Source organism: Citrus sinensis, chromosome 4 (genome assembly GCF_022201045.2).
Source record: "Citrus sinensis cultivar Valencia sweet orange chromosome 4, DVS_A1.0, whole genome shotgun sequence".
In the NCBI taxonomy this organism is placed as follows: Eukaryota; Viridiplantae; Streptophyta; class Magnoliopsida; order Sapindales; family Rutaceae; genus Citrus; species Citrus sinensis.
The window spans coordinates 7,622,902-7,648,422 of record NC_068559.1 but is presented as its reverse complement, the minus strand read 5'-3'; the positions used below and the strand labels follow the sequence as shown (position 1 = coordinate 7,648,422).

General features: G+C 33.3%; 2 protein-coding genes across 2 annotated transcripts; one reads left to right on the top strand and one right to left on the bottom strand.

Moving 5' to 3' along the window:
- The first annotated feature begins 11,536 nt into the window (after positions 1 to 11,536).
- Positions 11,537 to 15,426, top strand: LOC102609930 (RING-H2 finger protein ATL38-like). The gene is made up of 3 exons (XM_006492126.4): positions 11,537 to 12,106; positions 12,396 to 12,493; positions 14,739 to 15,426. Exons 1-3 carry the CDS (start codon positions 11,948 to 11,950, stop codon positions 15,163 to 15,165), a joined length of 684 nt encoding a protein of 227 aa, XP_006492189.1. The 5' UTR covers positions 11,537 to 11,947; the 3' UTR covers positions 15,166 to 15,426.
- A 7,101-nt stretch (positions 15,427 to 22,527) lies between these two features.
- LOC102609630 (cytochrome P450 77A3-like) lies at positions 22,528 to 24,388 on the bottom strand. The gene has a single exon (XM_006492125.4). The coding sequence runs from the start codon at positions 24,256 to 24,258 to the stop codon at positions 22,732 to 22,734; it is 1,527 nt and encodes a 508-aa protein (XP_006492188.1). The 5' UTR covers positions 24,259 to 24,388; the 3' UTR covers positions 22,528 to 22,731.
- Positions 24,389 to 25,521: the final 1,133 nt, after the last annotated feature.

The window sequence follows — 25,521 nt, the reverse complement described above, 5'->3', positions numbered from 1 at the left end:
TAGATGGTATAATAATAAATTTACTGACTTTGAAATTTATCGCACATATTATTTTGATACAAATTAGAATCGCATTATAAAAAAAATTAAGTTGTTTGAGTTAGATTTTGACAAATCCAATTTCTATGAATATCTTCTAATATATCAATGAAGTTGACTTTCTTAATTAATAGTTCTGGATTATGCAAGCAATTCCACTTGTTCATTGTTTATTATTTATTTTCTATTTTTAATGTTGCCACTCATACAATGACACACATCCATTGTGGATGCTTGTGCCATGAAAGCATAACTCTCAATATTTAAAAAAAATTATTTCCATGTCTATTTTGCAAGGCAATAAAATTGACTTGGTTAATCCAAATATTTTCTATTATTGTAAAAAGACTTAATATACAAATAAAAACTAATTTCTTATTCAAAATTAATGAAATACTGATTTCATTTAATCTTTTAAAAGAGAATCTTTTGGCAAGACGGTCAAATTGACTTATAATTGCTTATTCATAGAAATTAAGTATTAATTTTTTAATCTCTAAAAATAACATAATTATTAGGGTCATTTTAGTAATATTGTAATGTTTAAAATAATTTTTGTCAGTTGTACTATACAAATGCAGCTACAAAAATGATTAGCTAAAATAATTAGTAAAATTTCTTTTTAAAAGTGTTGTGTGCTTTTAAAGCAACTAAATATATTTGATAAATTTTATTGTTAAATTGGTATAAGAGTACAATTGGCTAACATAGACATAATATTGAATAAAATTTATTTACATATTTATAAACATATGTGTATAATATTTTTTAAGGTGTATATCAATGATTGACAACTAATTTTTTTTATCTTTTATCTCGATATAATTGGTATTTGGTAAGAATAATAATCTCTTTAAATTTAATAATTCTATTTTCTAATTAAATAAGATAATTTTACATTTTTAGAAAATATGTGATGCTTTACATGAAATTGTATTAAATATAAAACTGATTCTCAAAATTAAATTTTTAAAAGCTACTCCTTCCTTTTTTTTTTTCAAAATCAATTGTAGGATGATATAATTTTGACAAAAGTAGTTTTTTAAAAAATTTATTAAATACGAAAATTAATTTTTAACTTTTCAAAATTACTTTTAAACTTTAAAAAAATCCCAAACGGATTCTTAACTACTTATGACAAAAAAAAAGTCAAAAATTCAAAGTCAAAAAATACGTTTAAGAGGAGTGAGGTGCTCAAAAAAAAGGAAAAAAGAATTTTTTTTTTAGTTTGAAAAAATTAAATACTCCACCACCCCTCTGAAATTTTAATACAAATCCAACTTGTCTCGAGATTGGAATTGATTCTTGAAGTTTTCTCTTTTCTTGACCAAAGATATCTTAATTATTGATGGGTTATTCTGTTTTTAATTTCTTTACAATTTATTGATATTTATAATTAAAAGTTCGTTAAAATTTTCTAGTTAACTTTATGATAATACAATCATGATTTATTTGAACTTAGAAGAACCATATATACTTTCAAATATTTACAAGAAAATCGACTTTTAAAATCCACTCAAGAGTGTCTTCATTGGTTATTTTATTTCATTTAGATTGAAATTCAAACTACCTAGACACTACAAGTTGTTTGCTTTCATAGTTTTGTTTTGTTTTTTTTTTTCAATTATCACTTGCTATCTCAATAGAAAAATTTAAGATTTATGACTCTTATTTGCTTTCGTAGCTTTTTAAAATTATAACTTATCCCAATAGTAAAAGTTAAGATTTATGACTTTTATTTTAAGTTGAGTCTTAATAGACCATTTAAATTTTAAATGTAATGATCAAATATACCTTCATATAATTATAATCTTTCTTAAATAGAAAATTAGAGGTCTAATCCCGCTTACTTGAGTGAGAAAGAAATTGGATTCATGTAAGAATACCTCTCTAGACGCTATTAAGATAGTCTCTTTGAGGATATTGGAGTAAACCCAATATTGACATTTCTTGAATCTGTTTTGTCAAGAGCTTCGCAATGTACTTCTTTTTTATTTTTTATTTTAATAAATCTTTTCAGCACTTACGCACACACAAAATAATCTAATTATTTTCTATCTATGTAAGTATAAATAATCTCAATAAACAAATATTCAATAAATTAATAATTTTGATTAAATAATAAAATCTTCGAGTCCCGACTTGGATCAATGTACTAAATTAATAATCCCACTAAATACGCAAGATAATAATTTATTTTTGATTCCTTTAGGCCTGATGAAAATATAAATTAATAAGTAGTCAAATACAAAATATATTAATAATACATAACAAATAAAATTTATATTATTAAGGATTTTTTTTTAACAACTTCAATTTTCTCAATTCAACTCTTTTTTCAGAATACGCATCTAATGATTTGAGAAAGAAGATAAAACCAATGATTGATGTATTTATAGAGTTTATTGGTGTATTATAGACTTTATGTTCTATGTACTTTAAGCATCTGAACTACTTTATCTTCTAGGGTATTAAATTTAAGAAGAACGTACATCAATTTATGTCTATGTACAATATACGTACATTAATTTTATGTCTATGTATAATGTATGTGCATGAATTTTATATCTACATACCATAATGACACAAATAATTAAAATATAAAAATCTTCTTGAATTAATAAATATTCATTAATCTATAAATTAATTAATTATTCATTAATCAATATGCAAATATCCTCATTAAAATAATATTTTTTTCTTAGTCTCAATAGTATTATTATTATTATTATTATTAACAAACACATTGTTTTGTTACAATTTGTGTGACCAAGAGATCAATCAACACCAAACCGCAGCCCAAGATCTTCAGATCAAACCAAACAAGATGCTTATGAGATTTGATTAGAACTAAGCTTAATCAACCAGAAACACAGATGAAAAACTAAAATGACTAAAGAAAGAATCAAGAACAAGACGAATTAACGTGGTTCAGCTTATTTGCATCAGCCTACATCCACGGAGAAACAATACGACCAACTTTTATTAGTATGCAAAGAAAACAACGAAGCTTTACAGAGCACAATACAGAGATCAATAAGACGATCTAAAAGATCCCAACTTCTCTCAATATCTCTCAGAACGCTCTCCACTTTGTTACACCAGAACCAGCTGCTTTAACAAGCTTTTTAACTAATTTCATGAAGCCCAGAAGCTCACACTTTTTGCACGTGAAATAACAACATTTAATGACTCGGCTTAAGCATGTGAAGGGCTTGTGACTTACTAAAGCTGAAACGACATCTCGAGAAGTCGTTTAAGATAGTAGTGATGACATCCATCAAAACGCTGCTCTCTATGTCGTTTCACTTATACAAAGTCTTCCCCAAAATGCAACCATCCCATGTCGTATTGGTCAGTTCTGATTTGCTTCACCAGCTACTTCAACAGTTCTCCACCTTGAACTAATCAGCCTTACCAATATTGTTCCTCTCCTTGTGTGTGTCAGCAACCACACAAGCCAGCCAAGTTTAAGCATAACTTGAGCTTGGCTGTTGAAACCACCTTTGTTAGCATGTCGTCAGGGTTACTGTCTGTATGGATTTTAACCATTTTTACCACCCATTTTGACACTTTATTTCTTATGAAGTGTAGCTTTATATCTATGTGTTTTATTTTTTTCATGATGAGTTGGATTCCTGCTCAGGTAGATTGCGCTTGGACTGTCACAGAATACTTCAACAATCTTCTGAGTAAATCCCAGTTCTGCCATTAGACCCTTCAGCCACAAAGCTTCTTTAACGGCTTCTGCAGCAGCAGTATATTGAGCCCTTTTTTTTCGTTAGCCAGATTATCCTTTCTCATCATCACCTAGCTACTAACGGTTGTTTTGGATCGTTTTGAGGGTGGCTGTTTTAGATGCTCTCTCTCAATAGCAAACTGGGTGATTATATAAGAGCTCACTTCATCCTACATAGAAAATCTTCCTACTTAGAGGGTGAGTGACTCAGCTGACTGGTTGCATACTCCTCTTCCACTACTGGGAAGCTGCCGCTTTCCTATGAAACTACTTCCCTACGGGCTCACTTCGAGTGAAAAAAGGATTGGCCTGTCAATGATCTCCTTCTATCTAAGTCTCCAACAAAATCTGCATTAACAAAACCACATATCTCTTTGCCTTTCCCATCTAATCTGCCATATACTAATCCATATTTAAGTGTGCCTTTCAGGTACCTCAGTATCCATTTTACAGCTTTCTAGTGGTCCTATCTAGGTGATGTCATATACCTACTTACAACACTGAGAGCATGTGAAATATCTGGCCTAATCAAGACCATTGCATACATCATACACCCACAACATTTGCATAAGGGACCTTTGACATTTCATCCTTCTCCTTATCAGACTTTGGACATTGTAAGCTTGAGAGCTTAAAATGTGCAGCAAGTGGGGTTTTCACAGACTTACAATCTGTCATGCCAAAGTTTCCAAGCACCTTTTCCAGGTACTTTCTTTGTGTGAGAAACAAAATTCCTTTCTCCTTGTTCTTTCTTATTTCCATTCTTAGGATTTTCTTAACTTGTCACAAATCCTTCATGTCAAATTCAGAATTCAGCAACTGCTTCATAGCTTCAATTTCAGCTCTAGACTTACAAGCAACCAATATATCATCTACATATAATAACAAATATATATATATATAGATCTATTTTTACCAGCTTGTAGTACACACAACAGTCAAAATTACATCTCAAGTAGCCATGTGATAGCATAAACTCATCAAACCTGAGATACTACTGCCTTGGGGACTGCTTCAAACAATACAATGACTTTTTCAGCAAACAAACATAGTCAGGCTTTTTAGGGTCAATATATCCTTCAGGTTAAGTCATCAAAATCTACTCGTCCAGTCTCCCATGCAGAAATGCAGTCTTGACATCCAGCTAATCAAGCTCTATGTCATTCACTGCAGTTAATGTCAATAACACCCTTATTGAAGCATGTCTGACCACAGGTGAGAATACTTCTTTAAAATCCACTCATTCCTTTTGAGTATATCCCTTAGCTACTAGCCTAGCTTTGAATCTTCTAGGTTCAGCAGCTGTGAGTCCTTCCTTAATCCTGAAAATCCATTTGCAACCTATTGTTTTCCTATTTTTGGTTTTCTCTACCAATTTCTATGTATTGTTATTATGCAGTAATGTTATCTCATTATCCATAGCTTTTTGCCATTTAGATTTATAAGGGCTCTGAATTGCTTCAAAGTAGTTCTTAGGTTCATCTATTTCAATTTCATGAGATGCAGCTAGAGCATATGTTATTAAATCAGCATATTTATACCTTTGTAGAGGTCTTGTTTGTCTCTTCTTTCTGTCTTGAGCTAACTGATAGTTCTGAAACTGAGTTTGTTGTTGGGGCTGAATCTGAGTTTCTGTGGATTCTTCTTGATCTTCACTACTGTTTCTAGAGTTTCCATCATCTTCAGATGACTTGTGAATAATCTGCTCCACCTCAAGCTGATTACTGGTCTTTTCATCCACTCCTTGTTGACTATCTCCAACAGGTTTCTTATTTTCCAGTACAACCTCTTCATTGAATATCACATCTCTACTAATGATACATTTTAATGGGTTAAGATCAGTACACCACAGTTTATAGCCTTTAACCCCTTCAGGTTACCCAATAAACTGTCCTTTGAGTGCTCTAGGTGCTAATTTACCTTGTCTAATATGTGCATATGCAAGACAACCAAACATCCTCAAAACATCATAGCTTGCTGGTTTACCATGCCATAATTCAAATGGGGTTTTGTAATCCAGAGCAACTGGTGGATTGAGATTTACCAAGTAACATGCTGTTAGTAAAGTTTCTGCCCACAAACTCTTAGGGAACTGTGCTTGAACCAACATGCATCTAACTTTATCTATCAAGGTCCTATTCATTTTCTCTGCTAAACCATTTTACTGGGGTGTCATTCTCGCTGTTTTGTGCCTAGCTATCCCTTCATGTCCACAATAGCTGTCAAATTTTTTATTGCAAAATTCAAGACCATTATCAGTCATGTGTTTCTTCACCTTCTTTCCAGTCTGATTCTTAACCAATGACTTCCATTCTCTGAATTTTTTCAAACACCTGATCCTTGTGCTTCAATACATAAACCCAAACTCTCCTTGAGAAATCATCAATTATTGACAGAAAGTAACTATTACCACCTAGTGAAACTGTTTGAGCTTGGCCCCCAAAGATCTGAGTGTATGTAGTCTAATATTCCACAGGTGGTGTGAGTTGAACTTTTAAAACTGCTCCTAGTTGTTTTTCCTAGTACACAATCTTCACAAAAATCCAGCTCTTTGATTTTCTTATCTCCCAATACCCCTTGTTTTTGCAATTCCATTAGACCCTTAACACTCATATGCCCAAGTCTCAAATGCCAAAGTTTGGTCTTGTCTTTTTCAAACCCAATAGAGACATTAAATAAACCTGTAATAGCTTCTCCATCCAAGACATATACCTCATTCCTCTTAGTACCTTCCATTACAATTCTGGTTCCATTAGTGATCATTAGTTTTCCAGATTCAATCTTAATACTAAAGCCACTTTGATCAACCATTCCAAGAGAAATCAGATTCCTCTTTAGGTCAGGGACATGCCTAACTTCTTTAAGTTCCTGGATTTTCCCATTATGCAATTTAAGATTTACATTCCCCATACCTATGATTCTACAAACTGCATTGTTTCCCATCATTACCTTCCCTCCATCAATTTCTTGATAATCAAGAAAATAATTCTTGTATGGACACATGTGAAAAGTACATCCAGAGTCAAGAATCCATTTACCTCTCTGAATGTTCTCAGTTGCCACACAAACTCCAACTGACTCATATCTTTCTTCTTCAACTGTTGCTGCATCGCATATTAACTCTTCTTTTTATTCTTTTTCTCAGGACAATCCCTTTTAAAATGCCCTTCTTTGGGACATTCAAAACACCTCAAATTCTAAGACTTTGCCTTATTCTTTTCTTGCTTTTGTTTCTTCTTTCGATCACTCTTGCTAGTTTTACCCTTTGCTATCAAACATTCACCATTTTCCATGCCCCCTGACTTTTGTTGTAACCCCCTTGTATTTAGGGCTGCCTTAACTTCATCTAAAGACAAAGTTTGCCTACTATACATAAGGGAATCAACAAAATTGGAGTATGATTGCGGCAGTGAACTTACCAGAAGCATGACCTTACCTTCATCATCTAACCCTTCATCTATAGTCTCTAAGGTATCACAGACTTTATTAAACTCATCAATGTGATCATCAAGAGAGGATCCCTCGGCCATTTTTAGAGTAAACATCCTCTTCTTAATATATAATCTGTTTGCTAGAGACTTCGTCGTGTATAATTTTTCAAGCTTTGTCTAAAGCTTTGCAACTGTCCTCTCCTTGGCAACCTCCCTTGTTACAGAGTCACCAAGACTCAAGATGATAGTGCTTCTGGCTTTTTTGTCGATCTCAGCAGTCTGCTCAGGTGTTCTTGATGATGAAGTTTCTTTTCCTTCTTTCTTGGTAATAGGTTCAATTGCATCCCCTAGTCCTTGTGTGATCAACAAAGCCTCCATTTTCACCTTCCACACATTAAAAACATTCTTCCCATTAAACTTCTCCAAATCAATCTTCGTAGTTTCCATACTTGGATCTGATTCTCAAGACCAAGCTCTTATACTAATTATTGCAATTTGTGTGACTAAGAGATCAATCAATGTCAAACCGCTGCCCAAGATCTTCATATCAAACCAAACAAGATGCTTACAAGATTTGATTAGGACTAAGCTTAATCAACCAGAAACACAGATGAAACCTAAAATGAGTAAAGAAAGAATCAAGAACAAGACGAATTAACGTGGTCCAGCTGATTTCCATCAGCCTACATCCACAGAGAAACAATACGACCAGCTTTTATTAGTATGCAAAGAAAAAAACGAAGCTTTACAGAGCACAATACAAAGATCAATAAGACAATCTAAAAGATCCCAACTTCTCTCAATATCTCTCAGAACGCTCTCCACTTTGTTACACCAGAACCAGCTGCTTTAACAACTCTTTTAACTGATTTCATGAAGTCCAGAAGCTCACGCTTTGTGCATGTGAAAAAACAACATTTAACGACTCGACTTAAGCACGTGAAGGGCTTATGACTTCTTAAAGTTGAAATGACATCTCGAGAAGTCATTTAAAATAGTAGTGATGACACCCATCAAAACGTTGCTCTCCATGTCATTTCACTTATACAAAGTCTTCCCCAAAATGCAACCATCCCATGTCGTATTGGTCAATTCTGATTTGCTTTACCAGCTACTTCAACATGTTCAAATTTATATTTTCTTTCACAAATTCATATGTATGTATAAGGACATATTAATACTTTTTTTCAATTATTAAGGCTAACAAAATTTGACATGATCGTTTTGTCTGATATGAAAGGTTTGGATCGTGAAAATTGACATGATTATTAAATAGATTTAGTCTTGTTCAACATGATTTTTTTTTATATCATATTAGGGTTTAATTTCTTGACTTATTTATTTGGTTAATGACACAATTATTAAACAGTTAACAAAAACTAATTCAAATATGCTTATGTTTTTCATTAATTTACAGAATCTTGTCATCCAAACTCAAATATTTGACTTTTGTTTTTTGGATGAAGGATGAACATTTATATGGTATTTTGTTTTGTAAATTCTAGATAGGTTTAAAACTTCATTGATGTAAATATATAATTTTAGCAAACATGCATATTTTATAATATTGATACATAATATTATTTAAATTTGAAGGAGTTCAATTTATGTCAAATGGGTTAGTAATGTTTGATATAAATTATACTTTAAGTAAGTTATTGGATTGTGTGACATTGTGATTATTAAATGAGTGTGTTGAGTCACCCATTTATTTTCAATGTTAGATTTAGATTTCAATATTTTTATTCGATTATTAAATGATTTTGTGCATTGCTTATTTTGATGTGATATTTTAGAATAGACTCTGAGATAGAGGAGACTTTAAGGAGATTTTGTCGAGATAAGGACTTGCAGCAAAAGTCGAGTAGTCGAAGAAGTAAGGTCTCAGACTCGTGAAGACAAGTGAAAAGTATCTCGAGTGTTCGCCGCCTTGAAACAATAAGTTTCAAAATCTCGAAAAAAATTTTGCGTGGTTTTTCTCTAAAAATTCAGAGGGTTCTGCCAGAAAGAGTTTGGGGATTAAATAATTTGGTCTTTGGAAGTTCCCTGATTGGTTTGAGAACATGATTGAAGAAGACCAGGATTTTGGAATACACGTAGATCTACAGATCCAGTGTTTGAAGTTATTCTAGTGTGTTTCGATTTAGTAATTCTATAGTTTAGACAGAGACATTGTTGACTATGTGGCTTGACTTACTCCAAGGTGACTCAAGTCTTTATTGAGCAGTCATTTTTCATAGTCACGGGTCTTGCTTTAGCACCATTTCACATTTGCAACTGTAAAAGGTGGTTTGTAACCTTCCAATTTTCCAGTGAAACCAGGGATCGAAAGGTCGGTGAGAGATAGCAAAAAGAAGCATAGCCATTTCATTTCCCAAGCACAAAAGCAACCAAAAGAAAATCCGATAACGGATCTAACCTGACCTTCTTCTCTTCTTTTAAGTATCCATCTTTGACTTTGATTGAAGCTAGGTCCTTTGGACAACTTTCCTTCGTAGAGTGGCAGGGAATAAGCTTATTTTGGTGACTTAAAATTTCGTAAAAAAAGATCTAAAAAATAGAAATGAAGACTATTTTGTGTCCATAGTAGTTCCCAAGATTGTCTGCTAACAAAGTGGATTTGGAAATTACGTAAGTAGATGATTGAGCCATCAGCGGGCAGTCATCGATAAGTGTATAAGGACCAACGACGAGCTATATAGAGGATAAGAGAAGGAGGAGTAGGAGGAGTCAGTCTTCTTTGAAGATCGAAAAAAGTGTTAAGTGTAAGTGATGGAAGCTATTTTGACCTACATTCCCGTTGCGTTGTCCCAATTTCCTGTAGACCGTGAGTTTCTCCAATATTTCCTAATGCAGCCAGGGCAGGATGTTGAATGGCTCCGTTTTGTAACAGAAGGGTTAATCTCTTGTCCTGCCGGCCAAAGGGAGGTGTTCCTGCACTCCATTTTAGAAATAGAATACTGCTCATAGCTACAAAATTTAATAATAGAGCAGTACCAGTGTCTATTCTATCATAATGCACCTTTTATTGTTTATGTACCGCTGCGAGATGTCGATTTGGTTATACGGTCATGATTTGAACTATGGGGGGTAGAGTTTAACCAGCCCCGCCTCTCAGAGCTACTTATGTCGTTTTACGCCGACGGGGCGCAGTCTCGGTTCTATTGGGATGTTCTCCAGTCGGATGCGTTTCGGATCGTTTGGGAACGACAACAGACCGAGTTGGCTCCCCGGCTGGAGGGGTTGGCTCAGTTCCAAGAGTACGTCAGGCTGGAAAACCGAATGGCGGAACTTGAGGCACAGAACGCTCTTCTTCGCCACCAGATAGCGAACCTAGGACTTACCTATTTTTAGTTTCTGGTAACAGAAGAGCTAATCCAATACCAAGACGACTAGAAATATCACTTCTATATTAAGGTAATATTACATATTCTCAACGAGAGGAGAGCCCCCATCCAGTGAGGGGTGAGAGCAAGGTAGCTTACTGCATTCTTCGGATTTGATACCTAAGGACAAGCTTAGTTAGGAGTTCACGTTCTTCATTGCTTTGGTCTGACTTCGAAAGAGTTCAATTTCTTTCGCACTCATGTGAACAAGGTCAAACTTCTAATTTCGCTCGAAAGAGTTTTACTAATTGAACTAGCTACCACCCATATATTAGTTTTACATTATTTAATATATTAAGATCATCTTTAGGATTGGGGTTGGACAGTTACATATTAAAATACAGTACTAAAGAGTTTAGTAAACACTAATTGATGTAGTTTAGAAATTAAGTTGATTTGATTTTATACTTGTATGATGAAAAATCTACTATATCTTTACTATTTTTTTTCAAAATTATAATTTAAAAATTATATTTACTACATAATATTAACTTTTATTTTATAATTATATCTTTTTTCACAGTAATTATAGTTTAAAAATTACATCATCTCAATACCAAATAAGGCCTCAATTAATATTTAATTCCTAATATAAAAAATTTATAATTATGTCACACTTACATAGCATCTCTCTCCTCTTTTGTTAAATCCTTTTTGGTTTTGAGTAAGATTTATTTTTGTCCTTTAAACAAACGAGCAATGCACAAAATTGGCGGTGAAATAATTCTTTTGCTTGTTTTCTATTTTTTTCAAAAATGAAAAGCTCAATAAATGATAAATCTTGAAAAAATTATTAAAAAATTTCATTCCCACAGATAAGACATCTATAAGAATTTAAAACAAGATCAACTAAACTAACAAGAAAAAACAAATAACTTAATCAAAAACAGAGAATAAAAATAAATAAAAGAATAAATAAATAAATAAAAGTAAACCACAAGATTCTATTTGGATGAGCTTTCTCTCTCTCTCAGTTTGGTCCAAATTAACACTTGTATTTAGATTAGATCTGCCCTTTACAAATCTCCACTAAACCTTCGGTCCATGGCGCTGCTCAATCCCTCAATGTCTTCAATCTCTACACATCTTTCAACCCTTTTGCCCATTCATATTAAATTTGCCACCTTTTCTCTTTTGCTCACACTGTAAATTATCAAAAATCTCATCATTCATTCAAAGTTTCAATTTTTCTCTCTTCTCTGTCATTTTGTTAAAATGAGCTTACAAAGATTGGAAAATGGTATTATGGTGGTAATAAAACTGAAGAATATGAGAACGTGAAGTTCTGGGTTCTGTTGAATTTGGAGAATCAAGTAGTTTTGTGATTAAAACAAAAGAAAAGTTAAACAAAAATGATTTCTTCAGGGATGAATTTGGTGATGACAGTGATAGGATTCGCTGTGAGCATCATGTTCATAGTTTTTGTGTGTACGAGGCTTATCTGCGCTCGGATTCACTTGAACTCATCAAGAAGATCATTTCCTATTGCCTCTAGATCTGATCTTAGCCTTGTAAGGATTTTCTTTGCTATTTATCTATTTATAGTGATTTGTCATTCATTCTAGAAATGGGATTTTTTTTGAAGTTTTTCATTTAAATTTAGCAAATCCATATGTGAATGTATTATCAGTTTTTTATTTGTGATTTTGTGTTGCCTGTTCTTGTTCGTTTGGTGTATGGTTACTGATCTTTTTTGCTTTGTTTTCTATTGACAAATTGTTTGTTGCTCTCCTTTTTATCTTCTGTGGGGTGTTTGTGACTGATTGTGAGTGTGACCGCTGCTGTTTTGTTATGTTACAGCTGGAAAGAGGGTTACATGGTGTTGAACCTGTAGTTGTGGCTAACTTTCCAATGAAGAAGTTCAGTGATGAGTATTTTGCAGCTGCAGAAGATACTCAGTATGTTCCTCTTTTAATTCTTACCGTGACAAACGTCTGGTTCCGGCGTTTCTTCTTTCATTTAGTCTTTCAGTTGAAATTAAAAATCTTAGGATTTACAGTATTAAAATTAGCTTCTATTTGCATTCCCTTCCCAAGGCTTGTATTTAATCAAGGTTGGAAAATGTGCATTGGCAAATCTAACATTCTATGGTAGCTAATAGCTTGTATGCCGCCAGCATGAAGCTCGTTGTGCAGGGAGAGAAAACCAGAAAGTCGTTTTGTTCAATTTCTTTGTAGTGCATATCCTAGATTTATCATTTGAATTTTGAATCATTTCTAGAGAACATCTTGCCTATAAGGTTGCTCCTTTCTTTAAAAAAAAAAAAAAATGCAAGCACACTAATGCGGCTTGAACTCAGGGACCAAGTCCTAAGAGGTTTGCTCCTTAATATTTGCTTGATTTTAAAAAATTTAGCTGGCCAAATCATGGTTGCGTTTGTTCAAATGCGCCTCCTATCTGCTTTAATTTCCAATATGAATAATGCCCTGGATGCTGGTCATACTACTGCCAGAGACTGCAAATGCTGGTTTTTCAGCATAGATGCAGGCTTTTTGCTGAATCATACATTTCATTGTAATTGTTTGGAAAGTGAGTTAAATTTGGTGCAAAATCAGAATTGCTTTTATCTAGTAGTGTTTGCATTTATATTTGACTTAAGATGTTCCTTCAATAGGCGTTTTAGTATATTATATTTACTGTAACCTTGTATGTGATCCTTTAACCGTTCTTCTCTGAGCTTCCAGTGGTTGATTGGTGGGCAAATATTCTCTTACAGGAGCAATATTAAGTGAAAAAGTGATTATTGCATCACTAAGTTTAATCCCACGGGAGATAGTCCTCGCAAAGAGTAATAGATTTCTCATCTTTAGATCAATATTGCTTCAGACTGACATGTAATTTTTTTAGTTTTGAAAGATGTACCTGTTCCGTACCCGAGGTAGTTGAAAAGCTGAAGATTACAAAGATGGGGGAAATGGGTTCTTCCTGTGCCCCCCAAGCTTAGAGCACCTTCATGAATTTAGTAAGAGACTTGGAGAAATTAGTTCATTTATGTATGCTGGCTGATATGTGAGCATAGGTAAGGTCTTTAGGGAATATCAAGCACATATTTTGGAGGAAGCCTGGACAGGAGTATATGAATCTTGTTGATCCTCTGTTTTATTAGGGGTTGATTTTAAGTCTACTTATGTAATCAATAGGGATTCTAAACTTCTGGCCAAATAGTAGTTTTTCTAATATTTTATCATATTGGCTTCTGAATATACAATACCTTTGTAACACTGTAATATGTTGAAGCACAAGCAATGAGAAGTGGGATTAAAGTTGCGAAAGAAGCTGATTTTTAGTTCCATTAATCATCGTATCAGACGATTCAATGTTGTTAATCTTGTTGGGAAAAAGGAGAGTAGCAGCTTTAGATATTCAATTGCTGATCCAAGGTGCAGAGAATTTCAAGGTCATTATATATCTAGAGCTCGTAATTGAGAAGATCACAGGTTAGCTAAATTTGCTATCAGAAACTTGAGCTGTAATGTTTGGATGGAAGAAATACCAGCAGATGGACGTGCTTTGCTCTATTGATTAATTGTCTTTCAGAAAAAAAGAAAAAAAAAATCACTGTGATCACTATGACCTGTTCTTTTTGTAAGAACAAAAATGTTCTTTTTTCGCTGTCAAGGAAAACAGAATGAGGTATTGACATTTTAGGTCACTCTTGAAACTTATTGAGGTATACATCTCTCTTCTAAACTGGACTAGATGATTCACAATTTTCTTTAATTTGCCTCAAGGTTCTGTTCAGGTCAACTTGTAATAATAGTGTGTGTGTATCCTTGCTTATGTGGTCATGCAATAAAGCTGCATGATGAACAGATTTGTGAAGGATCTTTTGTGTCCAATGCACATTTGCATTATACCAATCAATCTGTTTGACGTGTATTTTTTTGCTCTAAATCAGACCCTGGTTCTATCAGATTTAACATAACACCATCTGATGGGGGTTCTGGAATATCCTCTTTCTGTTACCCTTTTCTCTTATTTCTTTTCAGTCCCTTCAAAGTTTTCTAATCTGCATGCTTTGCAATATCATTTCACAGGGGGAAGCATAGAACTTTCAATTTGGAGTTACATCTTTTATATGAAAATATGTATCTTTTTTGCCCTCAATATCGCTAAAAGGAAATGTGATTTTTTTTGTTACAGATGTGCTGTTTGCCTTGCGGAATACCATGGTGAAGATACGTTGCGCATTCTTCCCTACTGTGGTCACTCCTTCCATGCAACCTGTATAGACATATGGTTACACCAGCATTCCACATGTCCAGTTTGTCGAGTATCATTGCGTGAATTGCCTGAGAGAAAGCGCTTGATGCAACCTATGTTTAGTTCAGCTATCCGGTCTCATTATGGCATAGAATCTTTTGATACACATTCATATAATTATTTATCGGGGCATGGGTTTTCATCCAGGACGGTTGGCAACCGTGGGATGGACTCCGTTCCAGAGGATCATTGTGCATCGGATGATGATATAACAGATTCTGGGGGGAACATCTCCCCAACCACCGAGGGTAACCAGACGACAAAAGACTTGGGAAACAAGCACGTAGAAAGTCCATCAAATCCTTAAAACTTCCATGGTAGTCTCAGGAATCTAAGCTGCGTTTATGGAGACTTTTGCCTTCTGCTAGAAAACTGGTTTATCCTAGTAGTTGAAACAACAATTGGCATTCAGATTCCGTGGATACTTCAACATCGAAGTTGATTATATCTTTCTTGTGCCTTACTGTACATATTGCAGAAGTAATTTGTCTTTTTCATTTTTCCTTTAAAATAGTGATGGTTTCTGGGCAGTTTTTTTACTTATAAAAATTGTCATTTATCTTCTTCATATGCTGGGATCCTTTCATTTGGATTCTACAGGGTGCGACTCTTGGTGGGCCTTCTATTTGTGATCTGTTGTATCTAGAGAGTAGAGCATTCTGATTTAGTTAGCTGTAATATGTTCATATGGATCACCTTATATTACGTTAAACGTAACATATACACACTCACAGCAACAGTAACGGACTCCACCATTAGTATTGTTACTGTGAGTGCGTGTATGTTACCTTTAACGTAACATAGCACTAGCCTCTTAAGATTCTCCAAAAAAGAAAAGTTGTCTGTATGTTGCCCAAATTATGGATTTGATAGTATCATTTTTCTAGCACTCCCTAGAAAGTGAAAAAGAGAGAGAAAATTAAATAATATATCTGTAACATAGGCATTTGGCTGTATTTCTAGTCATGGTAGGGCTTTGTGTGTTTGTGTTTTGATAACGAAACAGGCAATATGCGCATGGGAAAGCTTTAGGGAACAAACCTGAAAGGAGATGGGAAAAGGGGACTTGAGAATATACTTTAGAATCTGGAAGTCTCAGTAACACTTTCTTTTTTTTTAGTGAAAGAAAAAGTGAACCATGATAAGCATGATTTGATGGAGGAGCCGAAAGCCCTTAGCCAAGATATTTTTAAGCTTCAAGAAGAACATGCATGACAGGAGTTGACAGACAATCTGACTTTTTTCCTTTTACTTTTTGTCGCTTATTAGAGTTTCATTAAAAAAAAAATTTAATTTTTCTTTTTAAATATTTATTTATTTATGCGGTAAATAAAATATAAAAAGATAATTTTTAAAAAAAAATTCTTTAAATAAAAATAATTTTATATTATTTTAATCAAAAATTTTTTATCAAAATAACAATTGTAGTATTTTTCTCCCATCAAGAATGATTACATTAAAATAATTTAATATTATATTAAATGTTCTAAAAACTTTCTAAATAAAATTATTAAAATGAGGTAGTGCTTCTCTATATTTTCAATATTAAAGAGGGAATAACAATTTCATCTAATGAATCTCATTTGAAAAACCTTTTACAACTCTTTTTACTTAACATCTCTTCAAAAAGAAGTAAAATCTCATTTAAAGATCTTTTTGGTGATGCTCTTAGATGCTTGTATTACGTTGTCTTCAACACATTCATATCTAATTCATCAGTCATCTCAAATATATAGTTGGAAAGATCTTGTGACAGAGTGGGATAGGGAAGCAAATTGATATGGTAGAAAAACACTAGATTTTGTCCTAGTATCAGACTAAGCTTACGCGATTAGATTAACGCTTTAAAAACAAGATTAGACTACGCTCTAATCCAAACAACTTTATAATAAACCCAAAGGAATTATAAACAGGGTTCTTATTAAATAATTAAATTTGAATTTATGAAAACTTTAACAATACTTCTTTATTTATAGTGGGGTAAACTACTTTAGTAAGTTAACTTAAAAAGGAGTACTAAATCACAATTATAATAGAAATAAAGAACTAAAATTCATACCATAATTGACTCTAGTTAAAAATAGAAAATATAAGAAATATCTAAATAAAAAAATTCTTAGATCCTAAAGTAATGTCCTATCAGTCTCTCCTTCTTTAAAAAAACTGATCCTCAGTTTGTTTGGAAGATAGAACTTGTAATAGAGCATCAATGCATCCTAGAGCTTGAGCTTGTAGCTTTGCTCATCAATTGTGCTTAAAACTCGAAATTCTCCATAATTCGTGTTTTTCTTGTGCTTGTTAATAATTCTTCGAGAAGATGAAATCTTCTAGAAACAAATTACTTCCAAGCCTCTCAAATTTTTTGCCAAATCTCACTCAATACTCTCGCAAATTAATCATATATTTGCAACCAAATCTTCTTCAAAAATAACCGTCTTGTCCTGAACATTGATAGGCATAATCATGTCAATCATTGCTATGGTATCTTCAACTTGATTTTGCTGCACAAATTCAATCATGCTATTAGCTCAATGTTTAAATCAAGAGTAGCCTCTTTTTTAAAAATCTTAGCTAAATCAATAATCTCATTATCTTCTACATTCATATCAGTGTAAAAAGAAATGGTACGACATTCATCATAATGAACAAAATGGTCTTCCATCAATTGTCTTATATCAAACCATTCTTTCAGTTTATTTTGCCTTTGTCGAATCCTTTATTCTTATAGTGGTTCCCACAAATATAAAAGCATCACCTATCGATTTAAATGATGCATGAGAGATAGCAACTTTCAATAGAACAATTTAAAAAAATCATCCACCATGCAAATATAATAAAAAATATCATTAGGATTACCGTCAAAATTTAGGATATCTTCAAAACTTAATGAGACAATATGAACCCTAATACTTCATCTTTTATCATTTTTTTCCTTCAAATTAAGAATAAAATCAATGGCAAAATCATAAATAAGGCTCAACTCTTGAGTTTAGTGTGGCTGGTGGTTGGTGATTGTGGTTTGGCGAGGTGATAGTCGGGTCTAGTAGATATAGTGGTGAAAATCATGAAGGTGGTTGTGGATTGGATTCATGGCAGTGGAAGTGGATCAAAGAGGTGAAACTCGTAGGTTTTGAGGGTTTTGTATGGTGGCTTTATAGTGACCTTACAGCGGCTAATCAGACCCATTGGTGGTTGGGATTGGATGTGAAGTAGAGGGAAGTTTGATGATATGCACGACCAACTGTGAGGAAGGCTGTAAGTGGTGGATTTTAGGGTGGTGGCTCGCAAGTTTGGGTGTTTTTGTATGGCGGCAACTTTTTACGACGATGGCTGGAGTCTGATCGGCTATGGTTAATGAGTTTGATGGTTGCAGCAGCTAGGGGTGATGGTCGCTGAATAGTGGGGCAGTGGTGGGGGCTTGTTGTGGCCATGTTTTTCAATTTTAAGGTTTTCTATTTTTTTTTTCATTTTTAGTGATGGATTTGATAGGAAAGTTTTGTGATTGGTACAGAACTACTTTGATACGAACTAATAGAGCGAGGTAGTATAATCAAATTTATAACGTAGAAAAAACACTAGATATTACTCTAATATCAAACCAAGCCAACACGATTAGGTTATGCTTGCATTAAAGTGTGCTTAGATATACCAACAAAGTGTTGGCTCCACTGGCAATGGAGTCCCCTTAAGTGGCTTGACTGGGTTTGCTCCCCAGTTCGAGTCGCAGGGAAGTCGCATTTGTTGGGAGAACCTGTGCCTCCCGGTTCGAGCGGGGACTTCTAGTCTGAGTTGTGGTACGGGCTTAAAGGTGCCTCCCACAGTTGGGGCCCTCCCCAGGATACCTCGTGGATAAGACCAAAAAAAAAAAAGTGTGCTTAGATATCATTCTAGTCCTAAGGATTCGATGAGATTTTGATAATACTTTAAATGTGAGATTCGATGATACTTTAATCTAAACAATTTGACAATAGAGATTTTGATAGATAATCTCAAGGGAATTATAAAGGGGGCTTTATTGAACAATTAAAGTTGAAATTATGAAAAAAAATAATAATAATCTCCCTATTTATAATAGGTACTTCCCCAAGTTAATTTAAAAAAAGAAACTAAGTCACAATAATAATAGAAATAAAGACTAAAACACACACTACAATTGACTTTAATTAAAAATAGAAAATATAAAAAATAACTAAATAAAAAATTCTAAAATTCTAAAATAACACCCTACATCATCTTATTTTTTATGTGTCATTTAATAATCGGTGGTATAAGATACCATATTAAATTATTAATGATGAATAATGAAGTCACATAACACTTGACGTATCAAAAGCGATAATTGGTGGCAGGGACGGATGCAGCACATGACGAGTGGGGACTCAAGTCCCCACTGGCCAAATTTTTTTTTTAAAATAAAAGAGAAAAATATTTTAATTTTCTAATTAATCTCCATTAAATTTATTAAAATAGTCACTATAAAATATAAACTCCCATAAAATTTAAACTTTGACTTTTAAGAAATATAAAAACCTAAATTTTAATTAAAAATAATGATAGCCCACCACCCAAAACATTTTCTATTCTAAAAAATATGGTTAATTCTTCTAGTTTATATAATAATGGTAGAACGAACGTTTTCAGTGATAAAACTCATGAAGAATCATCTTTGAAATCGGATGGGACAAGTGATAGTTTGGTTGTTTATATAGGAAACAATAAATTTAATAATATTGATAATGAGTCTATTGCATAACATTTTTAAAATATAAAAATGCGTAGAGACTAATTATAAATGTATTAGCAAATATTTTATATATTTAAAATTTTAGTTTTTTATATTTTACTATTATCTAATTTAGCTCCCAGTAAATTATTTTTCTAGATCCGCCACTAATTGGTGGCACACTGCTTAAAATACAAATTACAGTAAATCATCTCTAAAGTTATAATGTTGGGACTAACTATATTTATTACTATAAGAAGGTTTTAATTTAATAGAGGTGTGATTATAAAAATTATTAGTTTAACTTAATTATTTTTAATCCAGGTGATATAAAAATGAAGCACGCACTACATTAATCTTATACAATTACAAATATGCAAAGTTATCTTAAAAGTTAAATATTTACATTCTCTTTAATGTTTTTCTCTCAATGTAAATTCTATAAAAGTTATATAATAATTTGATGATAACTCTAAAGAATATATAATTGTCCCAGGCAAACTTAGAAAAATATTTTGTCCTATTTTAAACTTTTAATGTAACATGAAATTTATTTTCTAAAATCTATAGATATTTATTATTACGTGGAGGCAGGTTCTTAAAACATGATGTAGAAAAACTATAATTTATTACAATATAAGTTTTAGTCTTATTTATAACTTACCCAAACTAAAACCCTAATTTTGTATAACTATATAAAAATTATTCCTATATAAAATATCCTTATAAAAATTATTCATATAAATATATGGATGCATCTTTTTTTTTTAATGTGGACATCCTCTTAAACTGTACAGTTTACAAAAGTTAAAAATTAACTTTCTTAAACACCCACAGTTTAAAAGCTTATCCGCATAAAAAAATGAGGGCGCTCGCACTAAAGATATATTTTTTCATGTAGACACGCTTTTGAGTTGTATCATATATGGTTTAATGGAGTCAAATTTTAATGTTATTAAACTACACAGCTTAACAGTATATCCGCAATTAAAAAAAAAAAAGAGAGGGCAGTCACACCTAAAATTAATTATATATATATATAAGTTTTTTTCTAGTGCGGGCACCTTAATTTTTTTCTTGTGAATATATTCTTTAAACCATGAGATTTAAGAGAAATAATTTTTAACTGTCGTAAGTTGCACAATTTTATAGTTCATTAAGAAATAACTCAGTTCACGAGCGTGTCCGCGTGAGAGTGCCCACATAAAAATTGACAATTTTAATCGAGCACATAAAATATGATGTTAGCGAGTGTAGGTCCGGTAAACTTTGTAGGTACTATGATACAACACGTGTCATCGTAATAAAAATAAAAACAAAGCGGAAAAATTTATATCGTTATCCTAACAAAACCTTTCAGTGCCGACAAACCCTACAGGGTGACCGAGTCTCTTTCCAATTATCAAGAAATGTTGTGGTTTAAAAATTAAGTTGTAGATATACTGATATTGAGGTCCAATTTATAAATTACTAAATTTTATTACAATTTTATTTACCAATGAATTAAGTTTTTAAATCTGTCTCTGTTCCCAAAAAAGATCTATATTTATAATTTCTTCACTATTATTCGACGCTCTCAATTTCATTTTTTTATGTTATAAACTATATAAATTATTAAAGAATTACATATATGAACTTTCATTTGATACAAGGACTTAAACTTTTTACTTTATGCATCTTTTTTTTTTTTAGCACTACTTATCAACGTTAATTTCAACTAGTTTGATCAAATAAGCCTCTTTAAAACAAACAAATATAAAGAGAGAGACCAATAAATTTGTCCCACCAAACACAAAGATTAGGATAATAAAGGAAGTAGTTGGAAATGTGAATACAAGCTTCACTTTTAAATATCGGCCATAAAATAGCGTTAGGGCGTTAACTCAATGGTGACTTCTCACTCCCTATTTCTCCAACGTCTATTTATTAATTTAATATTTTACAATAAAGCCAAAAGTTTGCTGTCTACAATAATTTAAGCACTTCATTATTGAATGCCATTGCACTTAATAATTGTCACAGTTTACTTGAATAATGTTGTTGATACGTACATTTCATTGATCATTTCTAATTACTCACAAAACTTTTCGTGATATACCAACCAATTGAAAGATAAGCAAGGGTATACCGTACCCCCAAAATTTTATCACATTTTATCAAGTTAAATTTCTATTGACATTTTTCAACTGTTAAAATAGAAATAATGGAAAATTTGTGGATTAATACTATGTACATTCTTTTATTAATTTTTTCATTTGGAATTATCAAGGAATCATACACTAAAGAAAAGGGCTGCACTGTATTTCAAACAATCGCATATAAATTATTACTTAGCAAAATTTGGCTTCTGAAATTGAATCCATTCCAAGTACGATTCCGAGTTTCTGATATACTCCAAAATTAAATTTATGAATCCGACGTTTGTCCTTTTCTCAAAGATTATTTATTGCTGCAAAATCTTGGTGAGTTAAAAACTTAACTCCAGAAAATGTATTAAAAAAAGAAAAAAACAAAAGAGGTCCTGGAGATTAAATCACTGAAAAATATAGACCTTATGTCTTCTTGTTGTTATGCGCGATTAAAGGCCACCCAGCAGGCAGCAGCACCGCCCATCTAAACGAAGTCAAAATCGTAATTTTTTAAAAAAATCATTTTTTTTTTTTATAGAAAACACTAAAATATCTACATTAGATTCAGATGTAAGTGTATGATCCGATGTACTCTAAGATTACCGTACCCTATAGTCTTGTCGCCGATCACTATTAAATGATTAAATTTAATTGATTTTTATTATTTTTAAATTATTTAACAATACTCATGTTGTGAATTATAGTACTCTAAAATTCACGTACTGCACCCTAATAAGTACCATGCGTAGTCACATCACACGCTTAATTGTACCATGGGTTGAGGAAAATAATCAATTTTGAAAATTTAAGAACGAAATTGCTTAAATTGCAGTTCCATTAACTTGAAATTCATTGCCCAACCCATGATATTGGCAACAGAGAAAATAAAAATAATTAAAAGAACCCAAAAGCCATTTTTAAAAGAAAATAATATGAAAAGGCACACAAATTAAACCCTATACATTATTTAATGAAAAATTATAAAAATAAATTAACGTATCATCACCTCAATTGAATTGAATCAAGCCCTTGGTTTGATCAAAGCTCGAAGAGCATCCTTCATCACCACAGTGAATTCCAATTTGCCTGTAAAATCCAACTTGCTCTTTGGTGGATAAGCACCCCATTCAAATTCTTGTACCATTCTTGCTATCATTAGGTGCACATGAACCGTTGCCATGCCCAAACCGGGACAAATCCTCCTCCCAACACCAAACGGCATCATTTTAACCCCCGTGACGCCGGTGATATCCGCGTCTTCCCTGCCGGAGACGAACCTTTCCGGATCGAACCTCTCCGGGTGGGCCCACAATTTCGGATCGTCCCCAATTCCGGGCAAGAAAATCTCAACATTGGCATCAGTTGGTATATCATAGCCAGCTAGTGTAGTAGCCTCAGTTACTGCATGGGTTAAAGAGAAGTAAGTCGGTGGGTGTTTACGTAACAATTCTTTCACCACGGCTTGTAAATAAGGCATTTTTTCAACATCCTTCTCGTCAACTTTTCGATCAGGATCATCACCAACCGTCCGTTTAATCTCATCATAGACTTTTTCCTGAACACCAGGGTTAGCAATCAGCTGCGCTATCCCCCACTCTACCGCCGTAGCCGTCGTGTCGGTCCCACCGTTGAGAAACTCCGAGCAGAGCGTGACTAGCTCTTCATTGGACGGCCCTGATGTTCTCCCTTCAATTTTCAGGTCAAATAGAGTGTCCAAGTACGAAAACGACATTGCCGTTTTGTCAGATCCTGGATTCTGAAGCATTTTTCTCCGCAATTCAATAAAGGGTACCATAAAATCAACTTGCTCTTTCCTCACTTCCCGTGCTCTCTTCCTTTGCTTGGAAAAAAAAGGACTCAAAATTGGCAAATAATCGTCGATTCTCGGATCCAAAACAATCAACACACTCTTCATCACTTGATCCATTTTCTCAATCGTCTTCTCATCCATGTCAATCCCAAAACACATAGCTAGTAGGATACAGAACACGGCGAAACGGGCGTTTTTAAGCACCCAAACGATTCCGTTGGTAGCTTCGGCTTCAGCTTTGAGCCTGTTGATTAATTTATCCATTGCCTTGTTTCTGACTTCACGGAACTCCCTAATTCTGCTTGAACTGAGCATGTTCTGCACCATGTTTCTTCGCAGGGACCGCCAGACGGGCCCGTAAAGGGCGGCGTTGACGGTGAACTTGTTGCAGCTGAAGATGGTTCTGGTAGGGTTTTCTCTAGGGCGAGTGGCGAAGAGACTACCCTTTTCGATGAGGGCTTCGTGGACTAGCTTGGCGTCGCTCAGGATGATCATGGTTCTTGTTCCCATCCTGAGGGTGAAAATCGGACCGTATATTGGGAGAAGATCATCGACGTATTTGAAGAAAGGCTTGCCGGAGCGAGCTACTTGGAAGAGATTGCCAACAACTGGCCAGCCCGGAGGGCCTGGAGGAAGATTCGGACGTTTTGATTTTGTTTTCCGGGAAGCTAGAAAGAAAATTAACCCTGAAAGAAGAAAAGCTAGGAAAGTGAAGAAGAGATGAATCGCCACTGCCATTGATGATGATGATAGATGAGGTGAAAAGAGTTGCTGCTAGAGAAGAGCTAGATGATGTGAAGAGAGAGAAAGTGAGGAGGATGATGTGAAGAGAGAGAGAAAGTGAGGAGGTGATATAAAAATGAGAAGTGCATGAAATTACTGGTGAGGAGCCTTAATTAAATTAAGGGTGCGTTTGGGATTGAGGTACTGTACCTTTTAAGCTACAGTTGTTGTGAAAAAAAAAACTGTAATTATGAAATAAAAGTTAATAATATATAGTAAATATAAATTTTAAATAATAATTTTGATAAAATTATTAAAGATATAATAAATTTTATATTATACAAGTGAAAAATTATATCAACATAACTTAAACGCTACAGCAGTTAGTGTTTACCAAACACTTTAATACTGTAGTTTTTAAGCTACAGCTGCCCGACCTCAATCCCAAACGCACCCTAAGGCTGGTGTGCAGAAGAAGAAAACTAGTGAAAAATTCTATGGGCTAAAATTAAACCAACTGCTCAAAGTAGCACTGGGAATTTTTTTTTTTTTTTTTTAACCAAATTAAACTGTAAAGCGTCTGAACATATGAAATATAAAGGAACGGCAAAGAAAAGGGGGTGACAATATACGTGGGGCTGTTAGATGGAGGGTGGGGATGGACGGTTAGGTTTATTTAATGCATGCACCTAATTCAAGAATTCTTGAATGCATGCAAAATCAGAAGTACATACTGCTGGTAAAACTGCTGCATGCACGTCGAGTTTATCTAGAAATTAATTAAAAGAGCAGAAGTAGTTCTTATAAAGTTGACTGTTGTCCTAGGAATTAGATGCGGTTCAGAGCTTCAAGAAATTAGAGATGTAGAATAAGGTCTAGATTTCGCTCGCTCTATTTGAAAGTACAATGAAAGGGGTGATTTTTCTCTAACATTGGTAGTAAGAAGTTGGAACTTTAAATAGGCATTATTAAAGTAAAAAAAAATATACACTTTAATATAATATATTTTGTCTTCTAATATATTAAATATCTGTTTTTTTTTTATATATTTTAGGAGATCACTTATTCAAGATTTTGAATGGTATAGAAATTTAGAAAACACTACAAAGAGATTATTGAATGGCTAGGAAACAAAAATCGATCACAATTTCAAAAAATAGAAATAGAAGCAGATCAGTTTCGAGTGAATGGATACTCTGAGATAGAACGAGAAAAATTCAATTTGATTAATTCAACTTATAAGACTTTGGATCAATTAGAAAATTACAAAAATGAAAC

Coding starts and splice junctions, on each gene's coding strand:
- LOC102609630 (XM_006492125.4), bottom strand. CDS start 24,258: ATGGCAGTGGCGATTCATCTCTTCTTCACTTTCCTAGCTTTTCTTCTT.
- LOC102609930 (XM_006492126.4), top strand. CDS start 11,948: ATGATTTCTTCAGGGATGAATTTGGTGATGACAGTGATAGGATTCGCT. Junction 12,107..12,395: donor CTAGATCTGATCTTAGCCTT/GTAAGGATTTTC, acceptor GTTATGTTACAG/CTGGAAAGAGGGTTACATGG. Junction 12,494..14,738: donor GCAGCTGCAGAAGATACTCA/GTATGTTCCTCT, acceptor TTTTTGTTACAG/ATGTGCTGTTTGCCTTGCGG.